The sequence below is a fragment of the Zonotrichia albicollis genome, chromosome 11, assembly GCF_047830755.1.
Source record: "Zonotrichia albicollis isolate bZonAlb1 chromosome 11, bZonAlb1.hap1, whole genome shotgun sequence".
Classification (NCBI taxonomy): Eukaryota; Metazoa; Chordata; class Aves; order Passeriformes; family Passerellidae; genus Zonotrichia; species Zonotrichia albicollis.
Window position 1 is genome coordinate 18,435,511 of NC_133829.1, and position 24,450 is coordinate 18,459,960.

Below are 24,450 nucleotides of genomic sequence, written 5' to 3' on the forward strand. Positions count from 1 at the left end.
CTTCCTCTGAAGGCAGAGCCCATTGTCTCTTGCTCACTGGGATGAGCCAGTTGTGCCTCTTGGCCATGTGCTGGCACCATGATCTGCTCGCAACATTTTCCAGGAGGAAAAGGAGAAAGAGAAGGTCTGCATTTCATTTCTGTCTCTGAAGGAGCCCCACGTGTCTGGCCTTGGCTCCATGTATTATCCATGCCGAAGCCTGCAGCTGGCTGCTGGCATAGCACAACGGGGGATGTGGGCTGAGATTTATAAACATGCTTCAGGCGCAGCTGCTCCGGGCTCCCTCGGCTCCATCCATCTCCCAGGGCCGTATATCTTGCTGCACTCATCAACCCTTGCAAATGCGTTCCCGAGTTTTACCTTGCTTGGATAAATGTGCCTGGCACAACAGACTCTGCTCCAGTGATCCGTGGCAAGGAGGAGACACCACAGTGCTGAGGGGTGCTGTGGAAGACCCCTCTGCCTCCCAGAAGAGGTGCTGAGCATCCTTGACCTCGGTGTGGGTGTGAGCCAGGCAGTTCCTCTTCTGAATTAGTGTGGAAAAGCTGAAACTCCAAGGTTTTCTCTTTGCTCCGTGATGGGAGGCTGTGACCCCGTGGATGGTTCTCCAAATGGAAATACAGGGCAGAGGGATTCCCGTGGAGGTGCTGAAACAAAGTGGCCCAGGGCAGCAGAGGATTATTCTGCCAGGATTGGGTTTTCCTGCCAGGAGCAGTCTCCTGGGCAGGAATGCTGGGCTCAGCTTGCCATCTAGTGGCAGTAGCAGCTTTTTCCAGAGAGTCATGAGGTTCATGGCCATGCTGGTTCATAGCCCTGCTGGGGCATCTGCAGCTCCACTTTGAGGTCTACAGCCTTGCTAGGAGCTTTCTGCATTTTCCCCAGGGCCTTTCCAGCTCTTTCACATTCCCTACCCTACCTGAGCACACATGGAGCCAATGTGGATCTTCAGGTCCCCCCAGAAGGGCTGAAATCCCACAGCCCTTTGGGGATGACTGGGTTTTAACATCCCATGAAAGTAGGGAATGGGAAGAGAGGTTAGGTGAGACATGCTGAGGGAAGGGATGAGCTGGGAGTCTCCAAATCCTATCTTGGTGTCCCTCCAGCCCTGAGCCCAATGTTTCACCTCTTCTGAGAGCCCATGACCACTTGTCCACCCTCCTTCAACTCTAGAGCTAATCTCTTCCTCCTGTCTGTCTTGAGGGGCAGGTTCCTGGCACCAGGGGATCACACCTGGCCCTGTCTGACCCTTTCTCCTCGCCTTGCAGGGATGCTGGTGGTCAACGTCACCTGGAGGAACAAGACGTACGTGGGGACACTGCTGGACTGCACGCAGCATGACTGGGCACCGCCCCGGTGAGTGCGTGGGGGGCTCCGGTGGGCTTCTAGTGCTGAGGGCAGGTCTGGGTCTGTATGGCCCCCATGGCACCTGGGACACTGCCCTGTGCCCATGGGGCTGCCACAGGGGTTGGCATCTCCACCTTGCCCAACCCAGCTGCTCCCATGGCTCTTTGCCCCTGCAGAGGATCTCTCTGGTTCCTCTTTATCGGTCAGTGGGGAGAGAAGTCCATGGCATTGGTAGTGAGGAGAGCAAGGGGGTCTCCACTGTGCCTTGGGGACAGCGCAACCATGTTTCTGTTCAAACCTCTGTGTCCCCCTCCCTGTAGGTTCTGTGACTCTCCCACCAGTGACCTGGAGATGCGCAACGGCCGGGGCAGGGGCAAGCGGATGCGCCCCAACAGCAACACGCCGGTGAACGAGACGGCCGCCGCCTCGGACAGCAAGGGCAGCAGCAACAGCAGCAAGACCCGGGCGGGAGCCAACAGCAAGGGCCGCCGGGGCAGCCAGAACTCGTCGGACCACCGCACCCCGCCCGGGGGCGCCGCCGAGGACGTGAAGGCCAGCCCCTCCTCGGTCACCAAGAGGAAGAGCAAACCCCTCTCCGACATGGATCTGAACTCCAGCTCGGAGGACTCCAAGGGCAGCAAGCGCATCCGCACCAACTCCATGGGCTCGGCCTCGGTGCCGCCTGCCACGGTCAAGGTGGAGCCGGCTGTCCTGGAGCGCAACTGCCCTTCGCCCATCCTCATCGACTGCCCCCATCCCAACTGTAACAAGAAGTACAAGCATATCAATGGGCTGAAGTACCACCAGGCCCACGCACACACAGATGACGACAGCAAGCTAGAAGCAGATGTGGACAGTGAGTATGGTGAGGAGCCCTCCCTGCATGCCGACATTGGGAGCTGCAATGGTGCTGCTGGAACACAGAAGGGTTCCCTCTCACCCGCGCGCTCGGCCACCCCCAAGGTGCGTTTGATGGAGCCACACAGCCCCTCCCCATCCAGCAAGTTCAGCGCCAAGGTCCCCTGCAAGAAGAAGGTGGGTGGGGAAGGGGACACAGACCTGGGTGCTCTGTCCAATGATGGCTCTGAGGATGGTCCCTCGGTGGCCGATGAGACGAGTAACGATGACTTTGACTCTATGGAGAAGCGATGCATTGATAAGGACAAGTCAAAGAAGGCCTCTGGTGCTAAACAGGAGAAGATTCCTTCCAAAAGCTTGAAGTCTGCCAGACCCATTGCACCAGCCATCCCCCCGCAGCCGATTTACACCTTCCAGACTGCCACACTGACCACAGCCAGTCCTGGCTCCTCTGCTGGTCTGGCCACAACTGTGGTCCAGACCATGCCCAACAGCCCCCAGCTCAAACCCATCCAGCCCAAGCCAACAGTGATGGGAGAGCCCTTCACTGTCAACCCTGCCCTCACCCCTTCCAAGGAGAAGAAGAAGAAAGACAAGAAGAAGAAAGAGCCCAAAGAGGTGGAAAACCCTTTGACTCCTGGCAAAGCCTGCAGAGCAGAGGAAGGTAAGAGCCCTTTCCGGGGGGAATCCAGTGAGCTGGGGATGAAAGGCGAGGGGCTGCTGAACGGTTCATCTGACCCCCACCAGAGCCGGCTCGCCAGCATCAAGGCCGAGGCAGATAAAATCTACAGCTTCACTGACAACGCCCCCAGTCCCTCCATTGGTGGGGCCAGCAGGCTGGAGAACACCAACCCAGCCCAGCCCCTGACCCCACTGCACGTTGTCACCCAGAATGGGGCAGAGGCCAGCTCGGTGAAGACCAACAGCCCGGCCTACTCGGACATCTCTGATGCTGGGGAGGATGGGGAGGGCAAGCTGGAGAGTGTGAAGGCAAAGGATCCAGAGCAGCTGGTCAAGGAAGGCGCCAAAAAAGCTCTTTTCCCACCACAACCGCAGAGCAAAGAGTCTCCCTTCTACCAAGGCTTTGAAACCTACTATTCCCCTGGCTACCCCCAGGCTAGCCCGGGACCCCTGAACCCCGGCGGGCAGTCTGCAGCCGAGACACAGACCTTGAAGCTGAAGAAGGATGAGGAGCAGGAGAACCCGGAGGTGAAGGTGAAGAGTGAAGGCTGTGAAGAGAAGAAGGCAGAGCTCGGCAGTGGCTCCAGCCAGCAGCCCTCGGTCATCCAGCAGCGCCCCAACATGTACATGCAGTCCCTCTACTACAACCAGTACGCCTACGTGCCACCCTACGGCTACAGCGAGCAGGGCTACCATGCCCACCTGCTGAGCACCAACCCTGCCTACCGCCAGCAGTACGAGGAGCAGCAGAAGCAGAGGCAGAGCCTGGAGCAGCAGCAGCAGCGAGGGCTGGAGAAGAAGGCAGAGCTGGGCTTGAAAGAGAGGGAGGCGGCACTCAAAGAAGAATGGAAGCAGAAGCCACCCATGCCCCCAACGCTGACCAAAGCCCCAAGCCTCACAGACCTCGTCAAGTCGGGGCTGAGCAAGCCCAAGGAGCAGGGAGGTCCTGATATGGCCAAATCAGTCATCATCCCCAAGCTGGAGGACTCGTCCAAGCTGTCCAGCAGCCAGGTTGCCGAGGGGCTGAAGGTGAAGCTGGGTGAGCCTGGTCACCTGGGGAAGGAGACGGCTGAGACGAAGGCTGGCTCCGAGTGTGGCCGGCAGGCGGAGGTGGACCCTGTTCTCTGGTACAGACAGGTAATGCCCTGCCCTGTCTGCCAGCCCTGCCTCCCTTGGGTTTGCTCCTGGAGGAAGCCGCTCACTGGGCTTTGATGGGGCCATCATCTCAGAGAGCACGTGGTGGGGACTCCATGAGAGAAAAAGGGTGGGGCTGTGAGGCCACAGATGAGCTAGGGAGAGCCTGGGGAAGGGGAATGGAGTTTGCTGGTCTCCTCCAAACCCAGCCTGGATTTGGGACAGGTGGGGCTATGGAGAGGCAGCTGCTCTGGTGGTTGGCTGTTCTTGCAGGAAGTGGAGGTCATGGGTGGGCCAAGGAGAGCTCAGAGAAAGGGAATGGGGTTTGCCAGTCTTCTCCAAACATAGGCTGGTTTTGGGACAGGCAGGACCAGGGGGAGGCAGCTGTTCTGATGGCTGGCTGTTCTTGCAGGAAGCTGAGCCCCGGATGTGGACCTACGTGTACCCAGCAAAGTACTCAGACATCAAGGCAGAGGATGAGCGGTGGAAAGAGGAGAGGGACCGAAAGTTGAAGGAAGAAAGAAATCGAAGCAAAGAAGCCTCGTCCAAGGAGGACGGGAAGGAGAGCAGCAGCTCCGAGTGCAAGCTGACCCCCACCGAGGAGGCTCGCATGGTGGGGAAGGACCCCAGGCCCAGTGTCCACGTCCCCGTGTCCTCACCCCTCACGCAGCATCAGTCCTACATCCCGTACATGCACGGCTACTCCTACAGCCAGTCGTATGACCCCAACCACCCCAGCTACCGTGCCATGCCCACCGTCATGATGCAGAACTACCCAGGTAGGGAGCTGGGGCCTTCAGGGGGTGTCCATTGCCAGCTGTCCCTGCTCTCAGGGTGGGGGGTGGCTGTGGGACATCCTCTCACACACATACAGAGCCACATGCTCTCACTGTGCTGCCTGAACGCTCCAGGTGCCCTGACTGCTCTTTTTCCCCCAGGATCATACCTACCCTCCAGCTACTCCTTCTCTCCGTATGGGAGCAAGGCATCTGGCAGTGATGACAGTGACAAGTCCCGGGCCAGCCCCAGCGTGAGCTGTAAATCCAGCTCGGAGTCCAAGGCCCTGGACATCCTGCAGCAGCATGCCAGCCACTACAAAAGCAAATCACCCACGGTGAGCATCAGCAGGGTGCTGGCTTCATCCAGCTCTGTGGGGTAGTCCCTAGATCCTATAATGAGGTGGGAGCAGCTCTGTTTGTCATGTGGTTTTGCTGTTTCTGTTGCTGTGGGGGACCTGCAGCCATGGATTCCTGCATTACAAGCCCTTTGGGATGGACCAGCCAAACCTGTGCCCCAGCACAGGGCAGTCAGGTGACACTTGTCCTCAGTCAGGCCTAGAACTGGCAGGTGGGATGTGGGGGCTGTCTCCATCCTCCTGGGCTGAGCTGGGAGACAGAGCTTGGACAGTGAGGGAACATCCTGGTCCATGCCCTGGGGTCGCTGGTCATGTCCCTCAGCAGTGTGTGCTTTCTCCTCCCCAGATAAGCGAGAAGACGTCTCAGGAGCGGGAGCGCAGTGGCTGTGGGGTGGTGGGGGGCAGTGGGAGCTGCAGCAGCGTTGGAGGAGCGGGGGCAGGGGAGAGGAGCGCTGACCGGCCCCGCACGTCGCCCTCGCAGCGCCTGCTCTCCACACATCACCACCACCACCACCTCGGCTACTCGCTGCTGCCAGCACAGTACAACCTGCCCTATGCAACAGGTGAGAGTGGGGCTGGGTTGGGCTGGGGCAGGCTGCACCTGCCCTTGGGCCATGGGACCCTCACACTGTCCCCGAGGGCCCTGCCTAGCAGCTGCTGACCCCTCTTCTCCCCGCAGGTCTCTCCTCCACAGCCATCGTGGCCAGCCAGCAAGGCTCCGCCCCATCCCTGTACCCGCCTCCCCGGAGGTGAGAACGGTAAGGCTCCGCTCCTGCCGCACTCCCCAGCCGGGCCGGGCCCAGGTGCCCGGCATGGGCGCTCACGGGATGCCCTCGAGGGTTTAGGGTTTGCCCGTGCCTCTTGGGGCTCGCGGGAGCTGACTTGCCCTTGGGTCGTGGCAGGATGTGACACACCGGGATGCCTGGGCTGTACAAGACGTGTGACTGGCTCACATGGAGAAGCGCTGGAGACTCCTTTAGACATCAGTTGAATGGTGTTAATTGTACTGCTTGACGTTCCTGCCGTGATCTGAGGCAGACTCTGTCTTCTCCCCTCGTCGGACACACACTGACTCCCCACCCCACCCCTCTCTGGGGGCTGGGTGAGCTGGTACCTGCGGATATATTTATTCTACTGAGCACCAGCACTTGGGGTGGAGGCTACTCACCTGCCTGGTGCATATGAAGAGGAAACAGAAGCACTGAGGTTTCTTGATGAATTTGGGACCCTGCCGTGTCTCTGTGAGCTGCTGCTTCACGATAGGACTGGGGGCAGGCGGGGACTTGGAACATGGGGCCGAGCCTGCCGTGTGGCCACAGTCTCAGGAAAGGAAGGAAGGACTGGCTCACAGAGCCTTGGCGGGTGTCAGGGGGCTGGTGTGAGCCAGGCGGGTGAGTGGCAGCCTGGCTGGAGGCAGCTCTGGGGCTCTCCCAGTCCCTCATCTGGTCCTGCACCCCACAGCACCCACAGCTCTGTGGGCAGGAGCCACCAGCCAATGGCCAGAGTGGGGCTGGGGAAGCTCTTGGCCCCAGCAAAGCAGCCTCTGCCCTTGGGGCTGGGGCTCTGTGGGGCTGGGGGCAGCAGGGGACAGAGCTGGGGGCTGTGTCTGTCACCCCACAGGCTGCCAGGGCCCCCAGGCTGTGCACGGCCCAGACCTGCCTGAAGCTCCTGCCTGTGGCTTTTGCTTTGGTTTCGGAGCTGCAGCTCTGCAAATCCCAGCCTTTTCTCTGCCCCACTATCACGGCAAGTGCCCCCCAAACCCTGGGGCAGCACATCCTGCTGTTGGGGGGGCTGTGGCTCCCCTTTTCATCCACCTTTTGCTTTTAGGGCAGCTTCCCCAGGCCGCAGGCAGGGCGCAGCAAGAAACAAGCACACTTAGGTTCTGCCAGAGGCGTGTGGGGCCGTGCCGGTCCCCGCTCCAGCCTCGTGCCAGGGCTGGGGGCACCGGGTCCTGGAGGAAGATGGTCCCCACTCCTGGCTGCTCCCAGCTCTGAGGACAGGGGCTTTCTGGTCCTCTGCCCCCAGCCCCAGCGCGGCTCACCCCAGGCCGACACTCTACCTCGGCCCCGCAGCGGCCGGGCCGCCCGCCCTGCCCCGCCTCTCCCGCTGCCCGGCCGGGGGACAGGGGCCATCGCTCAGTTGTGTGTGTCCGTGTCGCACCCGGCCCCGAGGGCCGCTGTACGGGGATGCTCTGCCTGCTGGGCTCTGTACATACTGTAAAAAGCAATTGTTTGAAAGCTGTTGTTTTGGGTTTTGTTTTCTTTCCCCGTTTCTTCCCCATCCCACTGTACCCAGTTGGAAAGGAGGTGCTGGCTGCTCTCGGCCCGCTTCAGCTGCCGGCAGCACAGCAGCCCCAGCCTGCTCTTGTTGTCTGACTCATTTTTCTTCCACCCTTTGTTGTGTTTGGAAGGAGACGGGGCCGCGTGGCCCGGCACACTCCGCAGGGACAAGGTGGGTTGGTTGATGGACCCGCCCCGCACCTGGCACAGAGCCACACACAGCCACGGGAGCGGGGACTGGCGGGCTCGGGGTGCTCTGAGAACCCCACATCCCACCGTGGAGGGGTGTCCTGACTGGCAGGGTTGGGGTGCTCTGAGAGCCCCACATCCCACCGTGGAGGGGTGTCCTGACTGGCAGGGTTGGGGTGCTCTGAGCCCCACATCCCACCGTGGAGGGGTATACTGACTGGCAGGGTTGGGGTGCTCTGAGCCCCACATCCCACCGTGGAGGGGTGTCCTGACTGGCAGGGTTGGGGTGCTCAGAGCCCCACATCCCACCGTGGAGGGGTGTCCTGACTGGCAGGGTCGGGGTGCTCAGAGCCCCACATCCCACCGTGGAGCAGTGTCCTGACTGGCAGGGTCGGGGTGCTCAGAGCCCCACATCCCACCGTGGAGCAGTGTCCTGACTGGCAGGGTTGGGGTGCTCAGAGCGCCACATCCCACCGTGGAGCAGTGTCCTGACTGCAGGGTCGGGGTGCTCTGAGAGCCCCACATCCCACCGTGGAGGGGTGTCCTGACTGGCAGGGTTGGGGTGCTCAGAGCCCCACATCCCACCGTGGAGGGGTGTCCTGACTGCAGGGTCGGGGTGCTCAGAGCCCCACATCCCACCGTGGAGGGGTGTCCTGACTGCAGGGTCGGGGTGCTCAGAGCCCCACATCCCACCGTGGAGGGGTGTCCTGACTGGCAGGGTTGGGATGCTCAGAGCCCCACATCCCACCGTGGAGGGGTGTCCTGACTGGCAGGGTCGGGGTGCTCAGAGCCCCACATCCCACTGTGGAGGGGTGCCCCGCTGGCTGCTCCTACCTCCAGCCCCGGCCGGCCCGGCCCAGCCGGGCTCCCAGCAGGGCCGGGGCCCACAGCGGCCCCAGCGGCGCAGAGGAAGTGCCTGGGGGTGTTGGGGGTGCCACAGGCTTTGCTGGCAGGCGGAGGGGCTCGGGGGGCTGCTCCCCACCTTCCCACTTGGGTCCCAGTTGAGTCTCCCTTTAGGTGTTAAATGAAACAACAGTTTTTGCAGAATAGGTTTGAGGTTTGACGTTTTCGGGGTTCTCTGGGCCAGCCGCTGCCCCCAGCCCCGGTGTCAGACCGTTGGTGTTTATAGCTCGTTTCCATTGGCGTTGCTGTGTTGGGTTTCATTTCAGTCTTCCTGACTCTGCCCTTCTGTAAAGTGTACATTATTACCAAGTTCCTTGTTTTTTTATATATATATATATAAATATATATATATACAAACTGTACTCTTCTTGCCTTTGTACATTTAGGCAAGGAGGGAGAATAAATCTTTTTAAGAGACAATCACAAACCTGTGAGGGTGGCTTTTTCTTGCTGTTCCCCCAAGTCTGGTCCTTTATCCCTAAAGAGTGTGGCCAGTTATTTTTAGGGGTGGGAGAGGGGATTTTCCTGTCTCAGGCATCTGAGAAGGCTCCTGGTGCTCTCTGACCCCTGGATCCATCTCTGCCCAGCACTCATGGCTCTGGTGGGTGCTGCAGCTGAGCTCAGAGCTGGTAACTGGGGCAGAACCTCCTAGGGCTGAACCCCTGGGCACCAAGGGCCTGCCCTACACCATGGCCTGAGGGTTCAGGAGGTACAGGGCAGAGGCACCTTCCACACTTTCCAGAGGTGGTTTTGAAAGGCATTTGGTGATCTTGGAAATCCGCATTTGCCCTCCTTTACTTGAGGCAGGGCAGGAGAGGATTTGAAATTGTCAGAGAAGCACATGCAGTGGCACAGCCTCGCATCTCCAGCACAATGATGAGCTCAGATCAGCCTCACTGCAGCTCCTGTGACCAGGATCCTACATTTTACCAGTCAAATTTACCAGTAAGAAGCAGCAAAGTGGTTCCCATCCCATCAGCTGGGATGTGCCAGCCACTGGCACGTGCAGGGACACCCAGGAGGCACCCACCAGTCTTGGGCCAGAGCTGGGGCAGCTCCAGCCACAAGAAAGGATAAACTGCACCCTGCTCAAGGCAGCAGCAGCACTCAGCAGTTTCAGCCAGGAACACCCATTCCCAAGGGCTCCTCCTTCAGAGGACAGCCTGTTTGATTTTAAACTGGTAGAGGGTCTAATGCCCTGCTGGAAAGAGCAGAGCTCCTTTCCCTCTTGGCTTCAAGGAGGTGAAATAGGGCAAAAGAGACCCAAATTTATGATTATTTATTCACACACACTCATATCCCAGCCCCACCTCTCCCTAACCACTCACCATGGTGGATATGGAATGATGCAGGTCCAGCTTCCCAGTAGAATCATCTGTGAAGGGCAAGGGCACAACAGGAACAACCCCACAAGGAGCCAGGCCGGGAATAGCTGAGGGCACGGCCCTGGGGCACAGCCCAATTCCCTGCCAGAGAGAGCCAGCCCAGGTACAGGGACAGGGGTGAGCCATGACCTACTGCTGGCACCATGGCCCCTTCCTGCAAAAGCCCCTGGGTGGGAAGAATATCCCAGCACCTGCCCCCACACAACCCTTTGGTTTGGCATCTCAAGCCTTGAGCTCATCCCTGTGGGAAGATGAGCAGGAGCAGAGCTGAGGGCTTGGGGTTACTCCAGACCCATCCTGGGGTGGATGGTAGAGGCAGGAGCTTTTCTTGGCTCTTTGGACCATCCCAGCCAGCATGGTGCAGGTCAGGAAACTGCTCCTCCCAAATAAGCAGCCCCAGGTGTGTCAAGTTCATCTGAATGCCCCTTTTATTGAATGCTGTGATAGTGTAGTGGGAACATGGAACAGGGTTAAGACTGCGTAAAACAAAAGCTGGAAGAGCAAGAAGTTTCAAAAAAAAAAAAGGGAAAATAAAAAGGTTAGACCAGTTAAACCAGCATTGGAGTGGAGATGTATGGGGGGTTTAATGTAGTGTTAAAGGATAAACTTGAGTGTCTCCTGCACGGGCCCCACACCAAGGCAGGCTGTTTGTAAGGTCTTGAGTGGGACATGAAGGGGTCGTGTCCCAGCTGAGCCCACGCTGGGCGGGCAGGCGGCACCAGTGGGGGTCGGAGGAGTCCCGAAGGTGGTACCGACCCCGGGGCTCCCACACCATGCAGCTGCATGGGAAGAGCTCCTATGCCAGTTCATAAACATCTTCCTTTTCCTAGTGATGATTACATGTGTGATAGATAGTTCTCTAGGCAACGTTTCAATGAGAGTCAACTCTGGGGGTACACAGCCCAATCTAACAATGAGAAATGCGCTTGCAGTCCAACAGAAGCTCTGCTTCCCTCTCCTCAGGAAAGGAGGTGGTCCTCTCTCCCCTCCACAGCAGGTAGGGTCCCACTGGAGTTGCCCTCTGCAGCTATTCTTCGTCGGAGGAAGAGCTCTGATCCAGGGGGTACACCATGAACATCACGTCTGGCCGTGCCGGGACAGCGGGGTGGCCGGGCCGCACGATCTCAAAGCCCAAGAAGCTGAACGTCTTCAGGAGTGGAGCTGGCAAAGACAAGGAGATGTGTTACCACCAGGAATAACCCTCCTGACCTCTCCGTTGAGCCATAGTATCGAACTGCGTGGGACACCCTCTGAGTGCATCCACAGCTTCCTATGCAGACAAGCACAGCCCTCCCCAGCAGGCTGTGGGTTTTTGTCTCCTCCTGTGCTCACTGCAGCTGCTCCTGAGTGTCAAGGGATTTTAGCTGTGCAGCTGAGCAGCTTTGTCCATGTTTCTCCTGCAATGTTTCTTCTATCCCCTGTGAGAAACAGCAATCACTGGTTGTGTGCCTGCACCAGCTGCACATCCCTGCTTTCCCAGGATGTGGGTGGCCATCCCAGAGGATTTGTCCAGGCCCAGCACCCCTTGAGCACCGAGAGAGGACCGACAGCAGCAAGGAGGAATCTCTTTGGGGACAAGGGTGACATTTGCTGTCTCCACAAGGAGGTGCTGGAGCTCAGTGGAAACTCCAGTCAGCTCTGCACAGGTCGGGGTGGGACCCCAGGAAAGCCACTCATGATCATTGCCTGTGGGAATTCCGACTGGGGCAGCCCACACAGATCCAGTTCTGTGGCACCTGCCTGTGTCACTGAAGCAACAGCTGCCCTGTGACCTGTGACAGTCACCCTGCTGCAGTGTCCCACCCTGGGGCAATCAGCTCCAGGACACTGAGTGATAACACAGAGGAGCTCCTGAAGCTGTTTTCTGGCAGCAGTGAATTCCAGCTGCATAGACAAGGACCCAGGATCTGACCACTCCAGAACTACAAACAACCCCTGGCATTGGCTGTCCCCTGTCCCCAGCCTCTGCAGGGGCCACCTACACAAGCAGTGCTAGTGGTGACATAACAGCCAGGACTTGATTTGGAAATTATTCTTGGCATGGTAATGAGGGATGATGACATCTTCCTGAGCTCAGCTCAGCTTTACTAAGGCCCTTCGTTTCGGAGAAGCCGGGACAGCTCGTGAAGCTGCAGAGTAAAATTAGAATTGGGGTTGGAATTACTGGCTGGGATACAGCCTGGCTCTGGTGGGATTTGCAGTGACACACCAGCCTGGTACATCCCCCAGCCCCCAGGCTGTAATCCCTCACCCAGCACGTCTATCTTTAGACCCTAATGCAGCCCCAAAGCTATAAGTATCTCAAGCTAGGGCCAGGATTACCTGTAAGCCTGGAAAGGACAGAAGTGCCAGGAGATCTTTAAGAAGCTGATGAATTTCAGGGCAATAGGCTCTAAGTGCTGGTTTTCTGTCTACTAACTCCTCCCTTTCACCTTCCATGTCACAGCAGCCTGGTGCCAAACAGAGACTTCACTGCTCACCAAAAGGGGGAATATTAACTGACACTGGATGAAAAAATCACCCCAAATCATTGAGGAGCAGCATTTTGCACCAGAGTATTTAATGGCAGTGCAGCAAAGCAGATGAACAGAATCCCATGGAATCCCACACTGGTTTGGGCTGGAAAGGATCTTAAAGCTCATTGAATTCCATCCCACTGCCTGAGACAACTTCCACTGGACTAGGCTGCTCCAAGCCCTGTCCAGCACATCTGCTGGAGAAACCACAGCACTCCCTCACCCCTACCCTCCACACAAAACTATTCCTGTAGGAATTATGCACATAACAATCCCTGCACTGGGAGGCTCCCCTGGGATGACCAAGTTTCTTTACAGCCTCAGCAGCACCGTGTGGGATGTCAGGAGCAAACCCGAGCACAGACCAGCCCTCACCTCGATCTTCTCTGCTTTTTCTGAAGCAGATGAAGACATAGTTGACTTTCATTTTTTCTTCAGCAAATTCCAGCAGTGCTGACAACCTGCCAAGGAGGGAGAAGACAAAAGGACATGAGCTCTGGGAAGTCCTGTCCTGAGGAAGCCTCTGAGCATTATCAAATTATCAACTGTTTGGATGATTTCGGACACAAAGATTGTTTACAGCGCCCTTCCAGCGAACAATGGGTGCTGAAACAATGGGCTTCCTGCCCTGCAGATTCAAGAGCTGTCCTTGCTCCCAGTCAGGATAAGTTCCTGTCCTCACAGCCACAAACACCCTCCCCACCCGTGGTGCTTTGGGACTGAAGCTCTCATGGTCAGGAAGCGGAATATTGCAGCTGCTCCCAGGCCAGGCTGCATTCCCTGGCAATGCACATGGGGGCTCTGGGAGTTCTGTGCTTTTTGGGAAGGAAAACCGCCCAGCACCGAGCTCGTGGCAGGCAGAAAAGGAGAACAAACCATCCCCAGAGAACACGTGCACAGGCAAAGCCATTTCCTGAGCTGGATGGCACAGCTGCTGCCCCCTGAATCCTCGCTTCCTGCCTTTCCAGCTGGATTGTTTGTGCCACCTCGTGATGGAAGCGGTGCTGCAGGAACCCCTCTGCAGCCTCCAGGGTGGCTCACTGATCAACTGCTGTCACTCGGAACCGCTGGCGCTGCCACAGCAGTGACAAACAGGCCTTCACTCACTCCACATCTCAGCAACCAGCTGTCAGCGCAGAGCAGGAGATTAAATGTGCAAGGCTTCTGTTAATATGTTAATGAACTACTTTAATTATGGCTTCTGGCCTCTCCTCGGCTGTTTCACCCAGCTAAAAATAACCTGACAAAATTGCGCTTTAAGTCACAATGACAGTGGCAAATAAATCCCCTCCCAGAAGGACCCATTCCAGGGAGAGCCCAGAGATTTACAGGCCAACTGGAGAAACTACACAAACATTTATCTGGACTCAGAGGCAAATGAGACAAGTGTGAGACAGCAACAACACTGCCACTTCCTGAAGGTGCCCACCCATGGGTTTTTCCTTAATGAGCTCGTGTCACTGAGGGATGAAGCCTGCTTGGAGATTTAGGAGGCGCTGAGGAATCCAGCAAAGCCACATCTCCACTGCAGCAGAGACCTCTGGCACAGCACTTGGCAGGAAGGAGCTGCTCTGGAAGCTGCATTTACACAAACTTCCCATAGCAGAGCTGTCTGGACAAAACATGACCGGATTCTGCCAAGAGAAAAATCAGAGCTCCTGGCAGAGCCCGGGCTCCAAGAGCAGATCCACCTACTGAGGAGGACAGCATCAATAGCATGGAGGGGTTTTTAGTTCCCTGAAAGAGAGGAAAATCTGCCAAGATTGGCTTGCCAAGTGGCCAGCAGAAAAATAAAATTAAAAAGTAATAAAATATCAGAGAAAATCTTGTTGGCTTTCTATACCAAAGTATACAAAGATTCACTCTGCTCATTTACTGCTTGTTTTTCATTAGGCTTGGGACTCAAAAAATGTAACTCATCTGGAATATCACTGGGGGGAAAAATATTCCTGTGGAGGACTCCACAGACCAGGGAGCAGAATGTGCACAGACCAGAAGCAGAGCTGCTATTGCACAGCCCATTTTCCCCACACACAGCATGGAATCCCAGGATGGTTTGGTTTGGAAGGGACCTTTAAACATCTCATTCCAACTCCTGCCATGGGCAGGGATACTTTCCACTAGACCATGTTGCTCCAGGCTCCATTCAACCTGACCTGGAACACTTCCAGAGATGAGGTGTCCATCCACAATCACTTATGTAACCCAAATCCTGCCCTCCAGGAGCCATGGCTGCACCTTTGGGATGCAGAACTTACCCTTCTTTGCTTCCATCAGCTAATAATCCATCAGGGATTTCCACAAAGAGGCTCTGGTTTGAGAGCACTGCATCCCAGGAGGAGGTCTTCACCTCTGTGACCTTGTACTGGAAGTGGACAATGTGAGGCTTCCCTTCATGCACTGGGACATCTTGGCTAACAGTGATCTTCTCATCCTGGGAAAATGAAAAATGTAATGTCCTGAACAGCGAGAAGACAACTGGAGAAAGCAAATGTAAAGGAATGGTCTTAGGGTTTTACTGAGAAGAGGATTATGCTTTTCCCTTCTCCTTTTGCTGGCTCGGGGACACATCACACACTTCTCAGCCCTCAGAGGGATTTCTAGCCATGTTTTCCTGTTAAGGAATGTAATTTCACATATTGACATGATATTAAATTTCTGAGTAGAAGACTCCCTCCCTCATGCAGGCTCCAGCCACATCTGGTGGTGCTTCAGGAACTGCCCTTCCAAGAACACAACTGGACCCAACACCCAACACAGAGCTGCTGCTACCACAGCCCAGCCAGGTTTGGTGCCTCCCCCATCCCCAACACAGCCTTTCTGTTCCAGGAGTGACCACAAATTGCTTTCCCAGATTTTATGGTTTGCCTCCTGGTGTAAGGGAGGAAAACACAGAGCATGGGGAAATTCCAGAGCAGATCTGAAGCTTCTGAGGAGGTCTCCTCCAGAGACCACAAATGCACATGTCCTTCCCCAGTCCTGCCCCATGAGGATGCCAAGCATGCAGATTACTTGGGATCAGCTCAGCAGTTCCTAGAAAACAATTCAGTGGTTAAAGCCCCATTCCTTCAGACAATTCCTGCAGGCACTTGGCTTGCCCAGTAATGATTTCCATGTTTCAGTGCAAAGAGCCCCAGTGAAAGAAGCAGAGCCCTGAGTTAACACTGTTACTGCAGTGGAGCTGAATGTCCCCTGTGCTTGGTGACAGCTCCTGTGTCCCTCATGTCACAGGCACCTGGCTAGCTCTGAAACCTGCAGAGCCATGTGTTTGTTCCCCTGGCCTCAGCAGGTGGGTGGGCAGTGGTTCACTCCTCTGGGACATTGGGTGAGCACTGTCCAGCCTCTGGGTATTTTATTTTAACATTCAGCAGCTCCTTACAGGCTCCTCAAGCCACTGTCCCAGTGCTTTAATTCCTATTACCTCCTGTCTTCAAATAGATGTCCCTTGGTTTGACTGCTGTATGACAGAGCAGCCTCTGAGGACACTGACACTGGTGACAAAGTAATACCATGGGCAAACTGGGAGCTGCCTGGCCTCTGAAAGCTGAGCAGAGGAAGTTGCCTTTCATTGAAAGCTCACAAAGCTGAGCTGGAAAACAAGCTTACACTTCACCAGAATAAATATCCTGTAGGAAACAAGTTTATTCATTGAGTTTGAAGGAAGTCTGAGTGGCTGAGTGCACCAAGAAATGCACTGAGAGTTGTTCCAATGAGGTCAAGTTGTGGCTGTGATGGAGCCAGCACAGAGGGGCAGGGCTGAATACAGAGATTTTTACAAAAAACAAATCCAAGGGGCTTATGTGTATATCCTTCAGCAGTGACTTTACAGGACCCTTTACAGGTCTTGTTTCAGTGCAGAAAGTGTTTCTGTTCCAGAAAACATCCTTCTCTCCAGAAAAACTCACAGCTCCTCCCATGCTCACAAAAGTCAAACTGGGTGAGGAAGGTAAGGGAAGCAGGCTGGGATTGCCACATGGGAGGTGTGGCACTGCCATAGTGAAGGGAGAAGCATTCTGAGCCATTTGGTTCAGAACTTCCTTGGCACCAGAAGTTGTGTCCAGTGCCCTAAACCCAGTGAGATTGTTCCACTGAACCCCCAGGAGCCAAAGGCACAGGACCACAGGGATTAGCAGAACCAGCTCCCCTGGTTCAGTGGGAATTAGGTTTACACAGCCTGGCTGGGCCAGCTGACACTTTATTTCTAGGCATCCAGAGATGCTGGGGAAGAGAAAAACTCTGTGGGCTGCAGCAACAACAGCCCAGAATTCTTTGGAAGCTGCTCAAAGCAAAATCCTGTTTACACAACAAGCACTTGGTTTTAGCTCACCGTGGAAAAATCCCCACAGAAAATCCCCCTGCCACGTTCCTGTGGACAAAACCCTCTGCCACCAGAGTGGATTTTACTCAGCTGCCCACACCCTGGCTCCCCAGCCCTGCAGCTCCATTTCAGCAGAGCAAAGCTGCAAGGAGCACTTCCACTTGGTTCCAATTCACTGAGCACAAGATTTCCCAGCCCTGCTCTGCTCCTCAGATGTCCCAGGAAGGATGAGGGGAGGCCTTGGTGTGTTGGCAGGGTCAGAGGAAGGATGTTAAAATCCATTCTGACCAAGGGGCTGCAGAAAGCTGTGGAAGCCCTCACTGCTGCCCTGTGCTGCACCTGCAGGGCACATCTCAGCTGTGCAGCACCCACACCACTCACTGTGGCATTCCCAGCTCCAGCAAGACTCCCTGGATGGAGAGCTGAGCTTAAAGTCTCTTAACACAAAAATTCCAACATTTCAAATGATCCCAAACTTATGGCAATGGTGTATCTGAGTGCTGCTGGCAGAGGCAGGTGTGTTGAGAAAGGTCATCCCTTGGACTGGAACAGCTGATACAGCTGGAAAAAGGACTTAAACTTTCAGATCCAGATGCCTTTGCAGGTCATGCTGGCTGGAAAGCTGAGCTGCTGTAACTACAGCACTGCCAGACTGAGCAGGTGACCGAGGGGACAGACAGAGCCTGGTCACCACCCCAAGGTGTGACACACCTCAAATCCTGGGGTCACTTCTGGGCCCCTCATTCCAGGACAGACATTGAGGGGCTGCAGCACAAATCTGGTGAGGAGCAGCTAGGAGGGCTCAGCCTGGACAAAAGAAGGTTCATGGGGGCCCTTGTTGCTCTCCACAGCTCCTTGACAGGAGGGGCAGCCAGGGGGGAGTCGTGCTCTGCTCCCAGGGAACAAGGGGTGGGATGAGAGGAAATTACCTCAACCATTTCTAGCCCAGAGCAGGTTGGGTATTAGGGAAAATGTCACTGAAAGGACTGTCCAGGCCTGGCAGAGGCTGCCCAGAGAAGTGGAATCACCATCACTGGAGGGGTTTAAAAGCCCTGTGGATTTGGCACTTGGGGACATGGATTAGTGGTGAACATGGGCAGTGCTGATGGAACAGCTGGACTCAATGACCTTAGAGGGTTTTTCCAACCCAAACTATTCCATGATTCTTTGCTACAGAAGGGGCTGATTTTCTGACAGATTCTGCTAGTTTTAGTCAAACAATCCAGGAAGAATTCCATCCATATTTCTGGGATGCAGCTATCTGGATGACATCCCCCCTGCCTACACACCACTGCCAAAATCTGTGCAAGTTTGGGGCTATACTGGAATAAAACACTCCAAAGTCCCCAAATCATGATTCCTTCCACCTTCCTCCTCCATGCTGAGCCCGTTTTCTGCCTCTGGGCCTTGCCTGGTGCACACACAAGGCTTGGCAAAGCTGGGTGGAGTTCAGGCTGCAGGGTCCCATTTCTCACCCAGAGGGGATTCATTATTTGTCTGAGCCCACCTGAAGCTGATTTTGTATCTTCCTTCTGTGAAGAAAGCCCATTGTGCAGCTTCTCTGGAGTTTGTACCCCCAAACATCTGTGACAATTCTCCTTGAGCATTAAACTGATGGGATCTTATCACTGGAGGCTCAGAGGTTGACATTTTGCAAGGTGAGAAAAGTGCTGAAAACTCACCAAAGGAAACTCTGAGAGCAACCAGGAGCTCTGTGATTCTCTCAGGAACTCCCAAGGGAGTCTTTGGGAGCTGTGGCCCAAAAGGGTCTGTATCTTTCCATCAGGTGACGTCTGTGTGCCGCCCACAGGTTAATTAAAATCAGGTCTAACACCTCTGACAACAGCCAAATCTGCAGGGTCAGCAGAAATTCAGCCTGCCTCATCTGCAAGGAAAAGCAGCCCTTGTCCCAGAAAGGAGAGAGCTGTGAGCCAAGGCACACAAATCACTCCACAGGAAGGAGCAGCCAGGTCTCCTCATTGGGAAGGAGAGGTCCCGTGGAATGAGGAGGAACACAAAATGAGACAGCTGCAGGCCTGCAGACACAAACCCTTGCTGATCCTGCCTGTGCTCATGTTCCAGGAACAGCCCTGTCTGGGAGCTGCCTCTCCCATCTGCACCTGGGTTCAGGCAGCTCCCAGGCCCTGAGAGCTTCACCTTCCAGAGCAGGGGGCAGCAAGGAGCTTATCAACCCTCCCTTGCTGCATTTCACCTTTCTGCTTCTCACTTCCTTTCTCTGCCACGCATTTCAGAGCCCCTTTCACGTTCTGATAATGCAGGCTCCACGTACAATAGCTGCAGCAGGCCCCTGGGGACGGCCTGGTGAATGATCTGCTGCACAATGGGCTCTCATTTCTTAATAAACAGGTGATATTTAAGCAGCAGAGACCTGAACAATTACCTGTTCTCCCACTTATTATCTCGGAATTCTTTGCATTTATTCCCACCAGACTGTAGAGCTGTAACAGAGGCACAGATGAATGTTTAGAGGTTAAATGTATCTCACCTTATAAATCAGAGCTGAAAGAGAAGGATCCCTGCCACCCCCTCGCCCACCGGGGATCTTCGACAGTGGGTGAGGGGCATCAGGAGCACCACAGAGGCCCTGGAACGATGTGCCTGCAGCACTGCAGCTGGGGACAGTTACTCAAGGGTAAAATACTACTGCAAGAAAAACAGAGAGAGAACACCCCGTTACATTAGCAGGCATCGTGTTTTGGAGGCTCAAACCCCCACATCATTTGTATCCTTGCTCCTCCACAGCACCCAGGTGTCAGCACAGAAACCACCCACTGCCCCAGTGGCACCAGAACCCCCAGGGTGTTTTGTTGGGAATGGAGGAGGGGCCAGAGCCAGGAACCCAGAGAGTGCTGAGCAACCTCATGCTAATAAGGGAGCCCTGGAAGGCTGCCAGGAGCAGATGGCTGGGAACACATGACCAGATGAGCACACATTTTCTAGAGGCAAATATCTACAAATAGATCAACAGGGCCTAGGAGGAGAAGGTTTAAGTTTCACATTTTCAAAGCCAGGAGAAGTGAAAGGGTTGGTTCTTCAGTATGCTCCACAACATCCATGGCAATATTTTCACACACACATGAAGCACCATGCAAGAATCCTCCACCCCACCCTAAAAATTACAAGTTCGCCCCAGGAACTACTTTGAACAGCCAGAAAACACATTTCCTTTGCAGTTTCCAGGTTTGTTTGGAAGTTCTACACACAGTCCTCCAGAATTGCTTTGGACACTTTAATACCTGCTCTGGTTTTTAGGAAGCTCATCAAAGCAAATTATTTTACTTCTGGAGCCTTGGTTCCTCTCTCAGCACCACAACAGCTCTGTGCTGAGGCCCAGCAATGTTCCTTTAGCACAGCCCTTCCCAGTGCTCCCATTCTGAAACACAGCAGCACAAAGCTGTGGAGGCACCACCAAAACAACACACTGAGGGGGGGTTTGTGAGCACAGAGCCAGCAATGAGGCTGGGAGGATAAATTCTGCAGCTGTTCTGACAGCCACTGTCTGCCCTGAAACTTCTCACTTGAAGTGATTCCCAATGCAGTGTTTTTCCACTCTAATCCCTGTCCACGAGGCAGACAGGCTTAAGTATCCAAACAGAGCTGCACTGTCAGAACCACCTCAGATGCACAGAAACAGGGAATCAGTCTGGGCTGGGAGTGACCTTAAAGCCCTCCCAGTCCCACCTTCCACTGGACCTGGTTGCTCCAAGCCCCATCCAACCGGCCTTGTCACTTGCCTGTGCCAGCTGCAGACAAACTACTACAGGTTGGCATTTCTGAGTGCCAAAAACAACTCACAAACGAACAAGGCAGAATTCACCACGGAGCTCTGCTTACCACCTACCACCAAAGCCATCTTTCTAAAGGAAACACTGATATTTTCCTCCACATACTCCCTCCCCCAGGTTTGCTAGAGGGGCACTGGGGCAGCATTGCCATGTGCTAGAGCAGGCAGCTCTTGGAGAAAAAGCAGTTTAAATACACCAGGAGATGTCTGGGAGCAAAGCAGGGTGTTGTGTGCTCCCTGCTGTGCCTGGGGCTATCAATGGGCCAGTGTGTGCTCAGTAGTAGAGGATGTCGAGAGGATGACAAAGCACTTTGTGCCGTCCCCACCCCCGAAAGCTGTTGGCAGCTTTGTTATTCCCTTCCCTCCTCCCTCTAGCCTCCAGCCAACAATGTACTATTGATAGCTCTTTGCAACTTGCGGCCAAGGCATCGAGAAACTGGATAATGAAGTGGAGTTGTGGGAAAAAAAAAAAAAAAATTAAAACAGAGAGGCAGCCAAAGACACTTCCCGGTTTCACTTCCTCTGGCACATGCAGAAGTCAAAACACCAGCCCCCTTCAGCTGCTGCCTGTACACCTCCACCATCCTCCCCCAAAATCAGGGTCCCTGCACACCACCACGACCCCCACCAAGGATTGGGGTTCTGAGAGCAGCACCCTCAGGGAAGAGAGTGCAAAAAAGGGCTTTTGCTTTCTCCAGCTGTGCTTCAGCTCACTGGGAGGAAATTCATGCAAACAGCATCTGATCCCTACATCCATCCTCGCACAAACTCTCCCCGACGTCTGCTTGTAGCTTAAAAGTTAGGCTTGTCCTCCCTTCTGACGTCTGTCCTCCTTGGAGAAGCTGCTTTCCTGCTGCTTGGTAGAAATAAGGATGCATTTAGATCACCAAGGCCTTTCCGTGGAGGAACTCCTCCTCTGTGCCCTGCCCGAAAGGGGAGCTGGAAGTCGATGTTAAGCTCTCAGCTCTCATCCCGCGGGTGTAATTTTAACTCACTAAGCTCCCAGCGATCCCAAGCCCGTGCCCTGTCCCTGGGAAGTGCAAAGGGCAGCTCAACAACTTCAAAACCCCATCATCGCTGCTCCTGGCACACAGAGCCAGGCTGGGAGCACCACCAGGGGCTGAAATCGACACATTTCCTTGTGTTTTGGGGGTTTCATTTGTTTGGAACACTTAGACCAGATGGAAAGATCTAGAGAGCTCTCCTGACGTTGGAGAAATGACTGTTTTGTTTGTTTTCCTTTCTGCCCCTTCCCTAAACAGGCTCTGGAGATGCAACTGCACCTGAATAATAATAATACTAATAACAACAATAGTAGTAAAATTGATTATTACTATTATTATTGCTGGACGCATATCCAGGAGCCCGATTTGAGGACTAAATTGTAAATAACCATCTGATGAACACAGCACAGCTCAAGCATCTCCCACACAGGCAAAGGGCAAGAACCGAGGCTGCCCCACACGCATCCTCTGGGCTCTTATCGGCCACAGGGGCGCAGGAAATGACACTCTGGGGACTCCAAACAAGGAACACACACACAAGATAGATGGGTCAGCTGAGAAAAACACACAGATGCTGCAAGTTCGTGCCTGCTGACACCGAACCTGCCTGGAAAAGCACCTTCCTCCAGGCTGAGCGAGGCGCGGGGGGCGCGGGGAGGGAGCGCTCGGACCCCACCGCGGCCGGGGCCGCCCAGCGAGGGGTGCTCAGGCCCTGGCGAGCCCAGACCCATCCCCGGGGGCTTCCTCCGGGGGGAAGCAACGCCTCCATGGGGATTTTAAACGAGAAAAGGCGGAGCGGCCTTCCCCCGTCCCGCGGCCTCCCCGCCGCCTCAGCGCCCGCCCGCGCCCCAGGCCCGCCCGCCGCCGCCGCGCTGAGGAGCGAGGGAGGGCGGGGAGCGCGCTGCACACCTGTCCTGGGTGTTTATCATGGTGCGCTCGTTCCGGTGCGGCTGACGGTGGCTATCGGCGCTGCTGGTGCTGGTGCCCGGCTGGCTGTGCCCCGCTTATCCCCTCCTGCTCCGCTCGGCGCCGCGCTCCGACTGACCCCGCGGGCCCGCGCGCCGTCACGCCCCCCGCGCCGCGCGCCCCCGGCCCCGCCCTCGGCCCCGCCCCGCGGCGCGCGGGCAGCCTTGGAACGGCCGCCCCAAACAAAGGCGCGCGCCCGGCCGCGCCCCCGCCTCGCCCCGCCCCGCGCCCGCGACGTCACCGCCCCGCGCGGGGGCGCGCGCCTGCTGCGTTCCTGGAGGGGCTGAGGGGAGCGCGCTTGTGAGCCCTGGCTTGCCACAGGCTCCTCCTGGTCCCCCACAGGACCCCGGCTCTGTCCCGACTCCTGGCTGTGCCCAGGCTCCTCCTAGTCACCCACACGGCCCCAGCTCTGCCCAGGCTCCTCCTGGTCACCCACACGGCCCCAGCTCTGCCCAGGCTCCTCCTGGTCACCCACAGGGCCCCGGCTCTGCCCTCTGGCTCCTCCTGGCCATCCCCAGGGTCCTGGCTCTCCCCTCAGGCTCCCGAATCTCCTCATGATCTGGTTCTCCCCAGGGTCCTGGTTCTCCCTTCAGGCTCCCAGCTCTCCTCATGGACTAGCTCTCCCCAAGGTCCCGGCTCTCCCCTCAGGCTCCTGGCTCGCCTCATGGTCCGGTTCTCCCCAAGGTCCCGGCTCTCCCCTCAGGCTCCTGGCTCTCCTCATGGTCCGGTTCTTCCCAGGGTCCCAGTTTTCCCCTCAACTCCCTGCTCTCCTTGGGCTCCCATTTATCTCCTAGGTCTTGGTTCTCCCCATGGATTCCCGGAGCTCCGCTCAGACTCCCCATTCTTCTGGGGCTCCCGGTTCTCCCCCAACACCACTGTGGGGCAGGTCTGGGATAGTGACAAGGCCCAGGCAGGAACAGGGGCACAGGTGGTGGGAGGAGAGGTTGGGGAACAGGGCCAGGGAATGGGTAGCAGAGCCACGTAGAAGAAGCCACTGGTGCAGAGGTAATTGGGAAGAGATTCCTCCCTGTGAGGGTGGGGAAGCCCTGGTACCCAGGTTGCCCAGAGAAGCTGTGGCTGCCCCATCTGTTGAAGTATCCAAGGCCAAGTTGGACAAGGCTTGGAGCAACCTGGGATAGTGGAAGGTGTCCCAGCCCATGCAAAGGGGTTGTAACTAGATGGGATTTAAGGTCCTTTCCAACCCAAACCATCTCCTGACATGATGATTCTATATCCTGCTTAAAAGTATGTTGCTGGTGCATAAAACGTGGCCTGGGATACAACAGGTAAGTAGGAGCCAGTGTCAAGATTCAACACATGGAAAACAGAATGTGGAGCTGCCCATGACAGGGTTCTGCAGGGCTTTTGGTGAGCAATGTATCCATGAGAGAAAAGAAGTCACACAGCCAAAGATGAGGCTCCTGGAGAACCAGGCGCATGGAAGAACTTGTGGGCTTCAGTCCTGCAAGAGATCTTGGTGGATGCTGAACCTTCACGTGGGGTCAGGGACTGAGCATCCCTCTGGAAGAGAAGCTCTGGAGTCCCTGTGGCTGCCAGCCCAGCCCCAGGGTTGGAGCCCTGCAGGGTCTCACACCTGGGCAGGGCACAGGCAGCTCCTGAGTGGCACCTGCAGCAGCCTGGGGTGCCAGCCCCAGTGGGCTCTGGGTGCTCACAAGCATCCCTGGGCCGGTGCTTCCCAGTTCCCAGTGCAGCGGCGCTGCCCCTGGCTCGGCAGGAAAGGACCAGATGTTCTGCAGAAAGCTGGACATCAGCCAGGGCCCAAGTTCAAACAGAGCCCATTAAATGGCCTTTCCCCCCTTCCTTCGCATTTCCAGCCCTGCTTGAAGCCCTGATTCTATTTATAATGCCCAGGAAAAGCGAACTGAGACTTTCCCACAGTGCCGGCTTCTCAGGCGATTGTTGTTTGGGAAGC

The 24,450-nt window shown here is 55.9% G+C and overlaps 2 protein-coding genes across 2 annotated transcripts in view; one reads left to right on the forward strand and one right to left on the reverse strand.

Moving 5' to 3' along the window:
* ZNF609 (zinc finger protein 609) overlaps positions 1–10,483 on the forward strand; it is a 50,021-nt gene extending 39,538 nt beyond the window's left edge. The window contains exons 3-9 of the mRNA XM_074549691.1: positions 1,266–1,353; positions 1,665–4,020; positions 4,430–4,796; positions 4,956–5,131; positions 5,499–5,715; positions 5,832–5,910; positions 6,055–10,483. Of these exons, the coding sequence (XP_074405792.1) occupies positions 1,266–1,353; positions 1,665–4,020; positions 4,430–4,796; positions 4,956–5,131; positions 5,499–5,715; positions 5,832–5,905 (3,278 nt within the window). The 3' untranslated portion in view covers positions 5,906–5,910; positions 6,055–10,483. The remainder of the gene's footprint in view (positions 1–1,265; positions 1,354–1,664; positions 4,021–4,429; positions 4,797–4,955; positions 5,132–5,498; positions 5,716–5,831; positions 5,911–6,054) is intronic.
* OAZ2 (ornithine decarboxylase antizyme 2) lies at positions 10,317–22,593 on the reverse strand. The gene is given in 5 exon segments (NM_001290106.1): positions 10,317–11,069; positions 12,800–12,885; positions 14,683–14,858; positions 19,249–19,406; positions 22,461–22,593. Coding segments are annotated over 5 exon segments (573 nt in total). The 5' UTR covers positions 22,481–22,593; the 3' UTR covers positions 10,317–10,935.
* Between the last annotated feature and the right edge of the window lie 1,857 nt (positions 22,594–24,450).